The sequence below is a fragment of the Hyperolius riggenbachi genome, chromosome 3 (assembly GCF_040937935.1).
Source record: "Hyperolius riggenbachi isolate aHypRig1 chromosome 3, aHypRig1.pri, whole genome shotgun sequence".
In the NCBI taxonomy this organism is placed as follows: domain Eukaryota; kingdom Metazoa; phylum Chordata; class Amphibia; order Anura; family Hyperoliidae; genus Hyperolius; species Hyperolius riggenbachi.
Genome location: NC_090648.1, coordinates 461614179 through 461632672, shown reverse-complemented (window position 1 = coordinate 461632672; position 18494 = coordinate 461614179). Strand labels below are relative to the sequence as shown.

Below are 18494 nucleotides of genomic sequence, written 5' to 3'. Positions count from 1 at the left end.
TGTGTTCCGGATGGTGCTGTCAGGCTCAGGTCCGGCTCCGGTCCGGGTGCGTGGGCCGGAGATCCGGACCCAAAAAATTGCGCATGTTGGAAAAGTGTCCGGAGTCCGGATCCGGTCCGGCTCCGTACTGTACGGAACGGACACGTGTGAACGTCCGCATAGCCTTTGCATTGCTATGCGGAACGTACGTTCCGTTTGTACAGTATACGGTCCGGATCCGGCCCGGCGAATCCGGACAGGGAACGCTAATGTGAACCGGGCCTAACAGTGGGGAGTGCATGAGCGAGCGCGTTCCGAAAGGTAGGGTTAGTGCCAAAACAATGTGCTCATTTGCTGCCTGTTTTTTTTCTGTTGCTTAGTGATTTGATTTACTCACATTCATTGCAACATTTATAAATGCTTGATGGTTTCATATCTCCAGACACACACAGAAAACTCACAACTGTGACCTTCACAACTTATCACCAGGAACCCGCTTTGTAGTGAATTAAAAATAATGAGAATTACAATAATAACTTTTTAAATATTTGAATGTTTGGTTTACCTTCTTCTCGCCACAGAATATTTGCAACTATAAGTCGAGTAACCAAGCAAGCCATGTGGAGAGAAAACAGGGAAAAAAATCACTTACAATGGACACACTTATTCGATATTTACATAAAAATAAAACAGAAAATGGTTAAAATGTTATTTTTTTTTTAGTTTCTATCAAGTTTTTTTGCTGACTGCCTCCGTCATTATTAAACTTTATTTATAAAGATCTAACATATTGCGCAGCGCTGCACAATAGAAAGGGAAGGCATTACAACATTGAAGAAAGCCTGAAAATAAATGTATTATATAATGAATTGTATGTGTAGTTCAGCTAAGAAATAGAACATTAGTAGCAAAGAGCAAACGGGGAACAGAGGCACCTGCAGAATAAAAGTGGATAAAACCATTAAAATTTGCTTGGAGGAAGTGGTGGACTTGCCTCCATAAAGCAGACACGAAAGACTGTCTGTATAATAGTAATCACATTTATTATATAGTACCCCAAAAGTGCAACGCGTTTCGCAGGCCACGCCCGCTTCATCAGGCAATAAACGTGGGGACAAACAGAATTTCAGCAGTAGCAAGAGCAGCGCCTCAGAGTAGCAAAGAAAATAGTCTTATATTTTTTTCCAGTACAGGAAGAATTAAAAATATTTAGTTGCTATCTATGCAAAAGCCCTCACTAGGTCAAATGCAGCCTTGTTTCTTGAAGTACTTAAACAGCCAAGGATAAGGTTTTACTATAGGAAAGTTCAAAGGGTCATTATGTCTGCTTTGTTTTTTAGTGTAAAAGACAGAGTGTGCTTTTAAAACTGCAACTGCAGTGTCATTAATGATGCAATGCCATTAAAAAAAGCTATATAACTGAAAAAAAAAATCTAAGACTATTTTCTTTGCTACTAATGTTCTATTCATTATCCATACTACAAATACAATTCATTATATCGTACATGTTTTTTCACCCTCAGGTTAGCTTTAAACAATGTTACGCAGGGGCTTCCCAGCAATCAACAATGGTACACAAAATACTGTAGAAACAATAACCAATGCTGCACAGATTGTAATGTAGGTATAGATATAGCAGATAAGCAGAGGCGTAGCTAGAGATTACAACATCACAATTCTGCTATGGGGCCCTCAAGCTGGACAGCAGCCTAAGGGTCATCTGGCTTCTTATACTAGAGGAAAGGGGGAGGGGTCATCAGGCTATCTAAACCGGAGGGGGGGGGGGTTATCTGACTACCTATACTGGAGGTGGGGGAGGGAAGGGTCATCTGGCTGCCTATATTAGAGGGAAGGGTCCTCGGGCTACCTATGCTGAGGGGAGGCGGCTGCTGACAGTGGCCTTGGGTGGGAAAGTGTAGAAATCCAGCCCTGTTAAAACCTAGGCATTCAAGAGCAATCCCACCTGCCACTATCCTATGTGATATAAGTTGACTGGCCAATGTACATTCCTATGCAATTTACACAAAATGTCTATGGGCCCTGAGATAAAGGTAGAGCATGAAGAAAAACAGGAAAATTAATAGTGAACACATTACTGCTTGGGCCCCCTTTCCTCAAGAGCCCTATAGCAGTTGCTATGGCTATTGTTACGCCCCTGCAGACAAGTCACTTAGTACATATGGTGATGGAGAAGAGGGCATGTGGAGGACAGCCCTACCAATAGGCTTACAATCTATGGGGTGAAACCCTGCTGTCAGGGCTGCATATGGAATGGGGACTGCAGGTGGCATATGTATTATAATGGCTCCAGTGAGCGGAATGACGGCTCTGAATCTCAATCTGTGAGAGTTGTGTTTTTGAATATTAAAGCTTTAATTATTTATCTCACTCTTGAGTGTTTTCCCGGTGAGGAGGTAAGTTCATATCTACAGCACTTCCTCTTTTTAAACTGCTTATAACTATTTGATTTGATTTTGGTGGCGCTGAAATTTAAGTGTCAGTTTTTTACCACCCTGAATTGAGTTTTTTTACACTGGACTTTGTCCTATCCTACTGAGAGAGACTTTTTAACCTGAGTGGGGTTGGGTTTCTTGGGGTTCTTCCCACCTGCCTAATGTGTGGCCACTGTTCTGGCACACTGTTGTGAGTATAATTGTTCACATCTATCTCTCTCCAGTGATTAACTAACATACAAAACTATATTGGCTCTTGGTCTCTTCCTACATTATTTTCCCTTTTCTTCCTATTGAGAATGCTTCAAAGTAAACCTGTACGGAAAAAAAAGACTCCCCCTAGGGGGTACTCATCACGGGAGGGGGAAGCCTCTGGATACTAAAGAGGCTTCACCCATTGTCCCTCGTAGACTTCCTTCCTCCACTGGGACCCTCAAACAGTGTGCACCTCGCACAGGCGCAGTTGCTGCTTGCCGGGCTCCAGCGGAAAAAGTCGAGCCCAATAGGGTCCGCTCTACAATGCTTGTGTAAACTAGCAACAAGGCTTTGTTGGCGGACCTTCTGGGGGGCAGCGCTGGATTGGGAGTGCTAAGGAGAACAAGGGAAGCCTTGTTCTCCTGATCACTCCCAATCCAATTACCCACTAGGGCAACTTTGTTTTCACTACAGGTACTCTTTAAATAGGGGGCTGCAAATAAATGGCTAGTCACATAATGAAGGGATTGCTGAACACTAGGATGCTGCCATACATAGGGGTCTGCTAAACGATGGGAATAGGAGCATAGAAGAAGGATGTCACTATGTATGAAAGAGAGGGTCATTTAACAGGGCGTGGCATGTGGAGGAGGGAGGTTTTGGTACACAAAGTGGGGAGGGGGGCTGTTGCACATGAGGGGGGAGCTCAGTACAGCTTGCCTTGGGCGGGGCTGGTCTAAGTTAGGGAGTATAAATTTGGCCCCGTTCAGTAGGTAGATTGCTTTGCTGTTTGAATGATGTAAACTTAATTACCTTTTCTCTTACTTTTTCTAACTGTAGGTTAGAAGGTGATTTTCCGTACATTGAAAACGCCTCAGCGTGAGGATTATTTGTGTTGAGCGGAGATGATCATTATCACATCTCTACACGGACTGTCACAAATGATGCTCATACTGACAATACTGCTTGCTTTATCAGACTCCACATGACCAAACTAACTTTAATTGTCTTTTCTATTGATTTCATGAAGTGTATAAGCACGGAGTTCAACAACTCTCCTCCACGGAGTCTAATTAAGTGTAACGGATTCCATGGCATTGTCAGTGTAAAGTTGTCATAAGAAAAACATGGACGCTAATGCTGCCAACCTCCTTCTAAAACTGTTATCTAATGTCTGCAGAGATTCATACTTCAATACTTAACATGAGGCCTATAAACTTTTTTGAGATGTTTTATCTGTTGCCTTTACTCTTTGGGGAATATTTTCCTCACTCCCTGCCCAGTGGCATAACAGGGGGACCCGTCTCTGCATACATAAGGGTGACAGGAAAAAAGGGTGTAGAGTATAGCCAACATTTTAAGATAATTTCTATTACATTATTTTTCTAGTTTCTTCATCTTTAACTGAGATAGAATAATAAATATGTTAAAATAATGGTAATAAAATCGCAAAATATCATCTATAACAACAGAACGTAACTATAAATCACCGGGCCCCCCTGCAAAAATTTGGATGCCCCCCTGGACACGCTCAGGGCCGTTTTGGGGGGCAGGAGGGGTCACAGTATGAGGGGACATCATGGCCACCCATCGACGGGGAGGGAGGACAGTCCCCCCCTCCCTCACCTCAGGCTCTCCCCGCAGCGCTACCCTCCAGCATCAATCAGTGACAGCAGGCAGTAGCCAGGAACACATACCTCCATCCACCACGGAGGTCCGATCTCTAAGTGTTTAAACAGGAAGTAGTGTCAGACACTTAGAGAGTGGAACCTCTGGCATGTGGAATGCATGAAGGTATGTGTTCCTGCCCGCCGCTGCTTCCACTGATTGATGCTGGAGGGGTAGCACTGAGGAGAGAGCCCGAGGTGAAGGAGGGGGGAGGATTGTTCCCCTCTCCCCGCCAATGTGTGGCTATGCTCTCCCCTCATGCTGCGACCCAGTGTCGGACTGGGCCACAGTAGTACAGTTTTTCCCTCGGTGGGCCCTCCTCCAGGTCTCTGGTGGACCCCCCCCCCCTCCTTGTCTGACAGAGATCCAATTGCTGCCTGCAGCACAAAAATTCTCTTCTCAGTGCTGTAATCACTCATGCTGAGAGCAGTGGCGTAGCTAAGGGGCTGTAGGCCTCAATGCAAATTTTACAATGGGGTCCTCCAAGCACTCTATACATAACAATTGATACGATGCACAAAAACCTGCCAATGGCAACTACAGAGGTGCAAGAAGGGGATGAGAAATAGCTTGTTAATGATTACCACTGTTCAAAGTATCTATAGAAGTGATTATTATGAGCAAAGGACCAATAGAGAGGTAATATTGTAGTTGAGGGAGGGCCCTTCGGGGCCCCTTTGGCCCATGGGCCCCGATGCGGTCGCAACCTCTGCAAAGTAGGACATTACTTTATATTGAAGGAGGGGACTCTATGCAAAGTTTTGCTGGGCAGCAGTGTCTCTGAATTACAATGCTGCTAAGATCATGTACATTTGGCCCTGTCCATAATACATCATGACCACGCCCACCTTCCGGTGCATGGTCACACCCTTTTTTCACCGCAACCATGGGATGTGTGGGCCCCAGGTTGAAATTTCTTTGTTGGGACCTCTCTTGCCCCCCAAAACGGTCCTGAATGGGCCCTCCCCGCAGGTGCAGAGGCTCTAGCCCCTATTAATACGCCACTGTATAACAATGAAAATTAAAACATATATACAGTCATAATAAGCAAAGTACAACATAGGTAAATATTACTGATATTTTACTGAAACTAATCCTAACATTTAAAAACAATATTTATTGAGTCACTAATTCACAAAACTTAAAATTTTGTTTGGACAGTTCTGGCGGCCACTATGTATCAGGCCCCTAGATTTCTTCTTTGCTGCACAATAGCTGATATTTTGCATTAGTGCGTTTGGGGCGCCCAAAAAGTCTTCCCCTCTTTCAACATTTCTCTAATGAGCCCTATCCGGAGGTTTGTGAAAATTACAGCACATTGCAGCAGAGGAGAGCAGACCTGCCGCTGCAACAGTTTAGTCCCCTTACACACATGAAAGAATTTGTATGCAAATATTTGAGAATTCATGTTTGCAGCACAGGTAATGCAAGTCAATGATATCGCATTTGTTTTGCATTTTAATGCGAATGTTGACATCCGAATTGACTGCTGAAAAAAAAAACCTGTAGCGCGCGGGTTAACTTGCGTACAGGTTTGCGCGCATAATAGTAAAGGTTTGTGTGCATTAACTTTCGCATTCACATGCTAATATATACGTTAGCGCATGAACCGCGAAAGTTAATGCGCGCAAACTTTTACTATTATGCACCCAAACCTGTACGCACGTTAACGCGTGCTAAGCATATCACGCCCGTGATACCATTTATCACGGCTTTGCGAATCATGCCCCAAATGTGAAAATTCTCACGTGAATACCAAAATGTGCATAAATAAGAAGGGCAGCAGTAGTAACACCTCAAAAAGGAAGCATGTGCTCAACACGCCCCCTCTGCAACACCCACAGGAAGTAAAGAGGAGGGACAGGAAGTTACGGTTTTAAAAAACAATCACACTACGAATTTTTAAACTTAAAATGCATAGGAAAATAGTCAAAATTGCAGGCGAAAATTCATTCATGCAGGTTCACAGTAGCAAAAAAAGTGCACAAAAATCGCTATGACAATGTGAAGGTACCCCAAAACATTCTGCTCTGTATTACTCTGCACATGGGGGAGAGAGGGGAATATGGCAGTTACTGGGGGATTGGGAGCAGGGAGCCTATTTATTGGAGGGATGAGGGAGAGGTGAAGTAGGATCTAAAAACGTGTTTCGTGTGTGTTCCCAGGTCAATAATACCAAGATTTATTTGGGTCATTTCTCCCTCAAGCAATAAATAAGTGCACATTAACATCACAGATGGACATAGAAATACCAACACAGGAACTGAGGGGAGATCTTCCCAGTGGCTGATTTCTAAGAAAGCTTGATGGAATTATATATCCCTTTCCCACTGTGTCCAAAAGTGAAAGCGTTTCGCGCGAACTGAGCATACAGGAAGATATTGGGCTCTATTCACAAAGCATTACTGCATTCGTCAATGCTGAAAACAGCTGATTTTACCAATCACCTTCCCAAATGACAATTCACTAAACCTATTACCACACTGAAAATTAGAGTTACCGACTGATGAGGTAAATTACCAACTTGTGCTGTAAATGCCTTAAGGAAATGTCAAGAAATTGCAATTCACAAAGCTTTACCCGTTCGGTAAATCGAGCAAAAGTGTTTGATATTTTTCTTCAGCTCATAGCAGCCGGTAACTTACTTTTTCCATGCTGTTTCTGTGTGGTAACTTGACAGGCAGCCTTTAGGGAGAGCCAGGCAGCAAATAGGGAGAGCCACACAGCCCTGCTATCATGCTGATTTGATGCGACTGAGTATGGTATCGGGTGGGTCTTTCACTGTATCAGAGCAGAGGAAGGTAACATTTTTGGGGGCTTTTCTGCATCCCTTTAGATGTGAAAAATCTGTATTCTGGCATACAGAAGAGCTCCCCCTGGTGGCTGCAGCACATCTAAAGGGATGTCAGAGATGCACTGGAAGGAAAACCCCGACCCATACACGCAGCTCCCTACCTGCCCGCTGACCTGCTACACGGCTGGTAAGTGACACTTACCTAGCTGGGCTTAGTGAATTGAGGCATGTTTGTTCGGTAAATTACCAAACTTCTGCCTCATGCGGACAATATTTAGTGAATTTGGGAAAAAAAGTGTAAAATATCAAATTGGGTATTTTACCGACCTACCCTTAGTGAATAAAGCCCATCATTTTCCAAGCCCCTCCCCCTTTAAAAAAAGGCATAATAACCATGTCACTACAGTAATAAACAAGTCTGTTAGGAGAAAAGTGAACAAGTGTTTGATTAGTGCTATATCTTCTATTGCTTACGTCACCCCATTAGATCACGTTGGTCTGTGGGGAATAAATATATTGCATTGATACTGGTGTCTGCATGATTCTGGGAGGCAGGGTGCCTCTGGAAGCGGTATCCACTAAGAGGCCCCGTTACGATCATTAGCGATCCAGTCTGTTTCGCTACACTAGGAATAGGTACAAAAGTTTACTAGGGAGTTTCAGCCCCACTTCTTCAAAAAGGAAACAAACTGGATTAAGTAGGTGTACTTGGCCATTTGTGTTTGCATTTTAATTGTGTTTGAGTAGTGTTTAATTTGCGTTTGAATGGGCCACTCATTTGCATTTAAATAGCATTTGATTTGCATTTATAAAGCATTTCATCTTAAGACATCAACCCACTCACTGAATTCAAAAACAATCAGGAAAGGACTTAAAACACTGCAAAACAGAACAGGCTGTGTTTGGGAAAATGGCAAATCAAATGGAATTGAACACAGGTGTGTATTCCCGCCTAACAACTCATTCCAAATTTATACTGTGCATTTAAAGCATTCCATGAAGGATTAGATAGCAGTGGACCTCAAGTTATATCAGTTATTCTCCTTGATTTTAAAACAGCTATTTTCCCTTTTCTTATAAGTTAATGGAAAGATCAAAGAAATATGGGTTTTTTTTGCCCACATAGCATTTTTTACTCTTAGTTTAAATGGCCAGCCAGTTGTTTCTATACTTCTTGCTGTGCTAATAAAAATAATTTGAAACAGACCCACCAACCATGGTAGTTTGGGCACTGCCATAGGTGGCCATGTTAATAGCTGCACTTAGCGTCTATCCAAATTACCACTTGTAGCTGCTAATTGTGGCCAGGGCCGTTTCTTTGGCAGTGCGGTTGGGGCGACCACCCTGGGCACAGACCAGCAAGTAAAAGAAGGGGGGCGCAGGCAGAAGGGCATAACCACTAGGGAGCTGGTGACTCGCGGTACAGCCAAATGGAAGAAGAAAAAAGATTACCAGCACAATCACCTTCCTTGACGACTCCTGAGCTGCCTGCGTCAGACATCAAGTCATCATCACGTCACCACAGCGCGATGTCCTGTAGCGGTACTGCAGGCTGTCAGTGCGCGGCGCCCATAGTTGGCTTTCCAGGCTCTCTTCGCCTATGTATTTTCCTTGTCCCTGCTTCCTCCTGGGTGGGCGACTGGTCACTAGTAAGTAGGCAGCACTACGACCTGTGGCTGTGTGACTGTCCCTAAAGAGTAAAGGTTCGCGAGTCCACAGGGGTGGGGGGGAAGGGAGGGGCAATTTTTACACCCTCGCCCTGGGTGCAATTAAGTCTAGAAACTGCCCTGTTTGTGGCTATTAAAATAGAAGCCCATGGCGCCCAAAATAAATGTATATTACAAAAGTAGAAATCCAAGCCGTAAAAGTGAAACAAGCCCTAAAGTAAATGTGATTATTATATTCAAATCTAGTACATTTATCGAATGTTAGCAAAAATGTAAGAAATGAAATGTGCACAGTCAACAGTTAAACATATTAGAGAATGTGGCGGGATGTCCAAGATAATGATTTAAAGTCCAGTTCTGACAAGCTAATGAAGACATCATGTCTATACCATTCACAGCGCTGTGAAATAATTGAATTGGAGATTTAGTGCTATTTAAGTCGAAGGTGACACCTTCCTGTCAGCCAGCCTGATCATTAACATCTGATCAGCTGAGCATCATCCCTCACTGCTGTCACTTGTTGTGTAACAGAAACCTTTTATCACCGCTCATCAAAGGTGAATCCCGTAATGTGTAATGTTAAGTAAGCTCAACTTGAATTTGTTGATGGATTTCCATTATGTGCCGACATCAGGTCAGATCGACTAATGAACTTGACAAATTGACTACATTATTAGGCAAGTGAGACTTAAGGGAGCTCCTTAAAACATTAACACATAGTTCATTTGGTTAAATGCTCCAGTGTCCATCATAAGTTGTAAATTAGCGGTAATGACCATACTACACTTTAGCTGAATGTGGAAAATGAAGTGTCTTGAGAAATTAACCCTTGTGCCTGATGAAATGAGGAGAGAGCTTCACTTTGCCCATTTTCAGACTTATATTTGTATAAATGAATGTTTTTTTGGAATGATCTTGAATTTGATTGGGTATTTGAAGTAAAAAGAGGCTAATTGAACCCTAAGGCCCTTTATTGCTTGACGGCTGACGCATCTGTTGTGTCACCAAAAAATGAGTCATCTCATCCCAGAAATAGTGATAGCCCTATGGGGCTATCACATTGAACTCGGTGTGGCATGGTGCAGAGGGTCCCGTCGTAATGCTGCAAGGATACCAGTGTGTCGTTCGTGGGACCCCAGAAGTGAGGCATGCTTTCTTTGCAAAGTATGCCTCACAACAGAGATGGATTGAGATGCAGCGGGCGAGGCAGGTCATTGTGGTGCTCGCTCTTCCCATGCTGCACCTGACCGCTTCACAGCTGTGTAATTCAGGTGACCGAGTGGCTAAGCGATTAGCACTTTTGCCTTGGAATACCAGAGACCCAGCAAGGGTAATCTATTATCTGATTGGGGTTTCCATGTTCTTCCCATGTTTTCTATGTTTCCTCCCGGTGCTTTGGTTTCTGGCCACTTTCTAAAAAGAAACTATTAGAATAACTGACTCCTCCATAGAGCTTGCTAGGGACATTAGATTTAAAGTGGCATTAAGGGACAATTAGTGATCTAAATTGTGCTCCGCAGGGGCCTATCTGAGTAATATAGAGCCTATGGCAGACACTGGAATTGCCCCCCCCCCCTAGTCAGAGCCACCTTCCCCTTTAAAACAGCATCCTTTTTCACGTACGTATGTTATGGTTGCCTTTGTTTTTTGGCTTGGTATATTGCTGAAGTTACTTTTTTCGTAAATATCTCTTCTTATTCCCTCTCTGCCCTCTTTTCTAACACTAAGCCAAGTGAGCCCGCCCTACATACATAAGTTAAGTAGCCATGTTCCCCAGATAACAGCATTCATCTGATTTGAAGTCTGAGTGATGGGGAGGCACAGGGGCAGCCATGGTACCCATGATGCTGTGGCGCCCATGGCACAAGCCATGCCTGCACCCCTCTAGATACGCCTCTGGTGCTCTGTAAAGTGTACCGGAAGAATATAATGTATTAAGCAATCAAAATAATTCTGGCCATCTATGTCATTGGCAATCATGAGTGATCATGATAATCCTTGAAAACAGTAAAGTAAATGACACTTACGGGTTTTCCTTGCAGAATCTTCAATGAAGAGAGAAGATATGTCTTCATCCACTCCGACTTCATTCTTTGCAATACATGTATAGGCTCCAGTGTCTTCATAGCGGACACTAGAAATATGAAGTTCACTTCCATTGGCTGTAATAGAGACGTATGAGCTGTTTGATCTATGTTTTTTTTAAGTAAACAGTCGCTGCTATAAATAATAATATTTAACGTGTTAGAATAAGCAAGCACAGCAGAATGTAAATAGTGATGATTGTAATCAGCTAATTACAATTACGTGAAATTTTGCGTACATTTTTGCAATTACGCCCCATGTAATTAGGATTTGTAAATTGAATAGGTTTCGCGTAATCCATTCCTAATTTTGAGTAATTTTTGTGTAATTCCCTTCTGACTTTAGTGGTTAATATCAACTCCTCCATACATGCTATTGTCATGAAAATTGCTACATATATTAAAGGGAAGATTCATGGTACTAAAAAAAACAAACTGCACTCACCTGGGGCTTCTTCCAGCTCCTGGCAGTCGATCGGTGCCCTCGCCGCAGCTCCTCTCCCTCCTGGCGTCCAGCGGTGAAGAAGCCGACCTCGCCAGGTCGGCTTCCGGGTCGGCGTCATGTGCGTTCCACGGCGCGGGTCACGTGGTGTATGTGACGTCATCGGGTCTCTACTGCGCAAGCGCAGTAGTTCTGCGCCTGCGCAGTAGAGACCCGATGATGTCTCTACACCATGTGACCCCCCCGCCGTGGAGCGCACGGAAGCCGATCTTGAAGCCGACCTGGCGAGGTTGGCTTCTTCACCACTGGACGCCCGGAGGGAGAGGGGCTGCGCCAAGGGCACCGATTTACTGCCAGGAGCTGGAAGAAGCCCCAGGTGAGTGCAGTTTTTTTTTAGAGTTTTTTTTAGGAGAATAGTGGGTAAAAGTCAATTTTTTTTAAAAAAAGAGTTTGTAGTTTTTGAGAAAATTGATTTTAAATCATGCAAAGGAAAATGGTTTTTAAGATGTAATTTTAATGGTTTAAAAAACATTTTTTCCTGAAAATCTTTGTTTTGTCTCCCCTACGAGTTGTTTAAAAAAAAAAAATGTATTTTCATCTCCATGCTGACAAAGCCCTAGCTTCAAGATCTGAAACACTTTATCTTCTTGAATAAAGCTCAGCCATGATCATTACTCTTCCCTGAGATCACACTTTTCTCTTTATTCTAAAGTGCTTAAAGCGGATCCGAGATGAAAAACTAACAATAACAAGGAAGTAACTTGTCTATATATCTCTAGCTGCAAACGGCATCAATAGAATATGATTATTTCTTGCTGTGATACAATGATAGCAGCCATGTTGTTTGTAAACATTACACACAGGCAAGCTTATCTGCATCTTCAGCACTCAGCCTGTGAAAAAAACCTAATCTCCCCTCCTCCCCTCTGAAATCTCTGGCTAGTAATACCTCCCTCTCCTCCTGCCCAGACTGAGCTCCCATGAGCCCTTGCCACTGTCTGAAAATGCCAAGGCTCTCTGAAAAGCTGTGGGCGAGGCTTGTTTAGTTTATAGGGAATTAGAGTATTAAAACAAAACAAAAAAGTATTTGGCTTGAGAAATACCCTATAAACAATAGAAAAGGAACCCAATTATGCAATGTGTAAAAGTTCATTTCGGATCCACTTTAATGAAGCTTATACTCTTGGCAATACAGTATATAGCCTGTTTTATCCTTACACCTGATAACGCATATTCTTCCATATCTTTAGCTTCCATGGTTTTTCCTTTTCCCCCTTTATTCCTCCCCCCCTTCCCCCTGTATTGTATTTTATTACCGCTTCGGCGATTTCCCCCCTGCAAGTGCCCTCTGAGAGCAGCGGCTATCGGCAAGCAGCCATTCATATAACCTGGAACCTTGAATACACAAGCCTGGGCCATCCCCAGCAAAGGCATATTACTTCAGCCGTTTGTAGTTACAAAATTATATACCCTTAGATTGGTTATTCCAAGGATTACATGCATTGAGTTGATGGGAAAGGAAGAGAAAATCAATTAGCATCTGCTATGTCATACTGTATATAACAGTGTTTTAAATATGTTTTTAACCACCGTATGTCACATGAATATATTATGAACTTCTGACTATTTCACCTCTGAAGAGCGGCTGGTTCAAAGCTGTGAAACGTGCGTTAGGCCTCATCTGAACGTCATACTGTGACATAAGGGGCCATATGCAATTCCCTATTTCACCTGACTTTTCTCCCAGGAGATAATATTTCATCTCAGATTTAAAATAACTTTACAGCACTTTTCAACTAAAAAAGTACCAAAAAGTTGGTGAAATAGCACGATCAAATTTATGTTGAGTATTTTCTTGCTTTATGGTGGCTTAAAGGCAATTTATTGGCAAGTTTAAAAATATCACCTAGGAGAAAACTTAGGTGAAAAAGTGAATTGCATATGGGCCCAGGACTTTTTTTTACGGTTTATTATACTGGACTTTTTATTACTGTATTAGCTAATTAAAAGTTACGTTTTACAATATTGATAGGCCCTGAAAACCCTTATCTTTTTGTTTTGTAGTTTTTATACTTACTTTATTGTGTTTATACTGTATGTTACATGGAATTGTGTTTATATGTTACATGTAAGCTATATTTGAACAGATTACCCATTTTTCGGACTTGTGGCTAGTATTATCTCTCTCTGTTATTAGCTGGTATATTAGAGTCCTGGTCGCTACCTGCAGGTCAATACCCATGTGACCAGTCCCCTCTGTCCAGCACACAGCTTTTCCCATTTCCCCATATGGGTTTATTGTTTTATTATAATTTCACCATATTTTGAGACAATAGGCCATATGCAATTCCCTTTTTCTCCTGAGTTTTTTCATGAATTTTTCATCTTCTATTTCAAATAAATTTTTATCACTTTGCAATTGAAAAAGTACCAAAAAGTAGGTGAAAAAGTACCTTAAAAACTATTTTGAGCATTTTCTTCCTTGCTGGTGGCTTAAAAGGCATTTTATTGATAAGTTTAAAAATATCACCTAGGAGAAAACTCAGGAGAAAAGATTAAAGGATACCTGAACTGACACGTGACATGATGAGATAGACATGTGTATGTACAGTGCGGAGCACACAAATAACTAGGCTGTGTTCCTTTTTTTCTTTCTCTGCCTGAAAGAGTTAAATATCAGGTATGTAAGTGGCTGACTCAGTTCTGACTCAGATAGGAAGTGACTACAGTGTGACCCTCACTGATAAGAAATTCCAACTATAAAACACTTTCCTAGCAGAAAATGGCTTCTGAGAGTGAGAAAGAGGTAAAAATGGGAATTTCTTATCAGCGAGGGTCACATTGTAGTCACTTCCTGTCTGAGTCAGGACTGAGTCATCCACTTACATATCTGATATTTAACTCTTTCAGGCAGAGAAAAAAAAAACGAACACAGCCTAGTTATTTGTGTGCTAGGCACTGTACAGACCCATGTCTATCTCATCATGTCACATGTCACTTCAGGTATCCTTTAATTGCATATGAGTCAATGTATTAACTTTACAAGTGTTCAAGTTTAGATTGTCTTTTATTGTTCTGTAAAATTACACCTACATACACTATCTGCTCACTGTTTCTATTATTATGATCTTGTTTTTTGTATTTCGATTTGCCTTGAGGATACTTGTTCCCTGTTTATATTAAACTTAAAGTGAACCTAAAGCCATAAAAAAAAATGAGATGAACTCACCTGGGGCTTCCCTCAGCCCCCTGCAGCCGATCGGTGCCCTCGCAGCTCCGCTCCGATGCCTCTGGACCCGCCGGCGACGACTTCCGGTTTCGCCGTCACCGGCCGACAGGCATGGGAATGTGAGTGATTGTTCGCGTTCCCAGCCTGTATATCGCCCCCTATGCTGCTATTGCGGCTCCTTAGCAGCATAGGGGGCGATATTCACTCCTTTCACCCTCCCATTCCCTCATCTTCCCCACCCCATTCACTCCCATTAAGGGAAAAGTCACATTTTTCATGCCGTGGTTATGGCGGCTAGGGGTAAGGAGGCAAGGAGAAGAAGAGCCAATACACTTGTGAATCCACCATGAACCCACCTCTGTATTAACCTTGGGTAACTTTGTCTCAGGTCAGGTATACTTTAAGAAGCCAGCTGAAAATGTTCCCCATGAGTAGCTAAGCACCCTTACCTATTAGCGTGAGCTGTTTGGATAACTTCGGCATTATATCGAGTCCATTCTTCAGCCAGGTTATTTTTGGGTTAGGGATGCCCTCAGCGTGGCATTTTAGACTTGCAGATACTCCTGGTTCCTGAGCTTGGGTCTCAGGATACACTCTAATGACAGGAGGAACTATAAGAGACAAAATAAACAAATGCTATTATTTTCACACTTTCCAGCATTTTGTGGTCTACAGGGAACATATCATACATTCAAACCTTCTATATTGAGCTGAAATTAGCTTACGAGGTTGTACTCCTCATCTCCAAGTAATGTGTTGTTGTTGAGATATTGGGCTTGTTTCACTAAACCATGATAACTCATATATCACACCTTATCAAAGTTAACATGCCTTATCAGAGTAGCAGAGCGAGCGCTATGAACTTATGTCTGCTAAATGGCAATGGCACTCGTCCTGCCCTGAGCCCCTGCAGTTTCATAGCGCACGCTGTGCTACTCTGATAAGGCATGTTAACTTTGATAAGGTGTGATATCTTTAATAAGGTGTGTTATTTGAGTTATCACAGATTAGTGATTCAAGCCCATTGACACTTCTGGTGCCCAAACATGGTACAATAAAAACGATTGAATCGAAAATAATATTTTTATTCGATCAAGAAAAACAAACAATTATCCAGTTCTTTCAATAAAAATCCGATCGGACATGTTGGAAAAATCTTCATATTTGATATAAGGAAATAATCAAATGAAATTATCTAATAAAAAAAATGAAAAGATTGTACCATGTATGGACACCATTAGGGTGGTGTTGCTAGGTGAGTTGCTGTTGCCGCCAGTAGGGACAGGTGATAGGAGTGAATGGGAGGGTGATGGGTGGGAACATCACAGCTAGCCTGCCTCTTCCTGTCTTGTAGTTGCAGCTACTGGTTCTAAGCAGCTAATGCTAAAGCTATCTAGGGCTGTTCCTAACTACTTCAACAGGAATGAAAGCAATAAACTGCTGTTGTGTGTCTTGTGTGTGTTGGGTAACTTTAGTAGCAGCTGTTGATTACCTACCACTTGCAGCAGCAGTTAATTATTTTATGGCCCTTCCTGGTAATCTGATCTGGCAGATGTGGTCCTAGAGCAGAGCTTCCCAACCCTGTCCTCAAGGCCCACCAACAGTACATGTTTTGCAGAAAATCACAAGGATTCACAGGTGAGGTAATTAGTGCTTTAGCAGTGCTGATAAACAGTGGCATAGCTAAGGAGCCATGGGCCCTGGTGAAGGTTTCACATGGGGTCTCTATACATAACAATTGATATGGCGCACCAAAACCTGCCAAGGACAAAACCACAGTGTAAGAGGTGCAAGAAGGGGATGGAGAACAGTGTGTTAAGAATTACTACTATTCAAAGCATCTATAGAAGTGATCATTACAACCACAGGACCAATAGAGAGCTAATACTGTGATAGAGAGTGGACCCTTCGGGGCCCCTCTGGCCCAAGGGCCCCGATGCGGTGGCTACCTCTGCACCCCCTATTGCTACGCCACTGCTGATAAACCACCTCTGTGGATTTCCACAAAACATGCACCGTTGGTTGGTGGGCCTTGAGGACAGGGTTGGGGAACACCGGCCTAAAGCATACAAAATCTGGCCCACCAAATTTGGCCTGCAAGTGGTTTCCTTAGTTCACAGTTCACATTATGTTTGCCCACTCCTAGACCACCAGGAAAGCTATATTGGAGGTGAAGCTCTAGATAACCAGTGAAGCCATATGGGGGAGGGAGGGGGAAAGCACTAGACATCAGAGAACTGTATAGGGGAAGGAGGGGGACACTAGACAGCAGGGAAGCTATGTGGGGGAGGGAGGGGAAAGCACTAGACACCAAGAAACTGTATAGAGGAGGGAGCCACCAGGGTCGGTTCAATGCCGATGGGCCCTGGGGAAAAGGTAACACCCCCCCAGCTAATTCTGCCCCGATGGCCCCCGAGCCAGCTGCCACTCACCCATCTTGCCCTTAACTCTTATGTGCTCCCTGGGCCCTCTGCAGGATAGCAGCATTTCTCACCTGTCTGTGATTGGCACACTGCTCCCCATCTTCTTACTGCCTACCTCTTGTGAGCCACTGCATGTTATGCATAAGCGTAATGATATGCGCCGGTCACAAGAGGCAGGCAGTAGGATGAAGATGGGGAGTACGAACAAATGTAACAGCGTGCCGATGGCCAGGACAGGTGAGATACCAAGGCTGCTAGTGTGCAGGTGCCCCAGGGAGCACATAAGAGTTAAGAGGGAGGTTAGGGGTCTGATAGCATGGGGGGGTTTGGCCCTTGGGTAAATGCTCCCCTTGCCTAAATTGAAGAGCCAGTCCTGGGGGCCACAAGACACAAGAGAACTGTATAGCTGAGGGAGGGGGGCACTAGACACCAGGGAACTGTATAGCTGAGGGAGGGGGGCACTAGACACCAGGGAACTGTATAGGGGAGGGAGGGGGGTCATTAGACACCAGGGAATGTTATAAGAGAGGGAGGTGGCCACTAGACATTGAGGTGTTCAATCTGGGCCCTCTTTGTATTTTAATTTGACACCCCATGCCTAGTGAGAGAAAGACAATACCAGGGAGAGAAAAATGCAATGCCAGTTACCTGGCACAAGTCCTGTTGATCTTTCTGGTAGCAGTATTGGCTGAATCACACACCTGAAACAGTCATCAGTCATTGGGGCGAATCTCTGCACTGGCTGGCAGTAATCTATCCAGTGACAGTGGGCATCTTTCCTTAAACATTGAAGGAACAACACCCACTGACAGCTCATAGGTCACTGCTACTCAGTGAGTGCAGCAATTGGCCCCATTGACAGAGCCATAGTCCCACCCACGAGATCATCGGCTTAATTAAAAACACAGTATTTTTCCCCCATAGGCTGAAGCTGCGCTCTGGGACACAGCGCGACATGGAGCTGGGAGACAGAAGAAGATGCAGGGGACAGTAGAGGACAAAGAAGGACATGGGAGACACCAGGAGGACAGAGGGGTCTGCAGGTTTGTACGGTATGTACTGTATTTGTGGGGGGATGCCAGGCACCGGTCCAAATTGTATTATTTGGACTATAAGACGCACCCATTTTTCCCCCCACTTTTAGGAGTGAGAAAGTGAGTCTTATAGCCCGAAAAATACAGTACTTTTTGACTAAATATACTACATGGTTTTTGGCTGGCCAGACGAAAAGGACGCCTAAAACATTTTGATGTAGAATAGATTCCACACACTATGTTTTTAACTACCCTTTGTCATGATTTTTCAAATTACAATGTTCTGCCTCTGAAGACGCAACTATTTCCAAAGCCATGATTGAAATGTGCATTAGGCCTTGCTTGATAATATCACGTGACATATGGACTTTTCTCTTGTTTGTCCCTAACCTTCCCCGGCCGGTGCCTAATGCTAACCACCCGGTGTTGCCTAACCCTAATCACTACCTCTGCAGAAACACCTTTTTACGCATAGAAACGATAATATCTTTGATAACGTAAAATCTGTACATACAAACAAAATATT

At 43.4% G+C, this 18494-nt stretch overlaps 1 protein-coding gene across 7 annotated transcripts in view; it reads right to left on the bottom strand.

Annotated features, from left to right (window-relative positions):
* FSTL4 (follistatin like 4) overlaps positions 1 to 18494 on the bottom strand; it is a 1281504-nt gene that overhangs the window by 42340 nt on the left and 1220670 nt on the right. For all 7 annotated transcript variants that reach the window (XM_068273011.1, XM_068273010.1, XM_068273014.1 and 4 more), the window contains 3 exons: positions 14961 to 15122; positions 10784 to 10918; positions 545 to 571 (listed from right to left, as the gene is read on the bottom strand). In XM_068273011.1, the coding sequence (XP_068129112.1) occupies positions 545 to 571; positions 10784 to 10918; positions 14961 to 15122 (324 nt within the window). The remainder of the gene's footprint in view (positions 1 to 544; positions 572 to 10783; positions 10919 to 14960; positions 15123 to 18494) is intronic.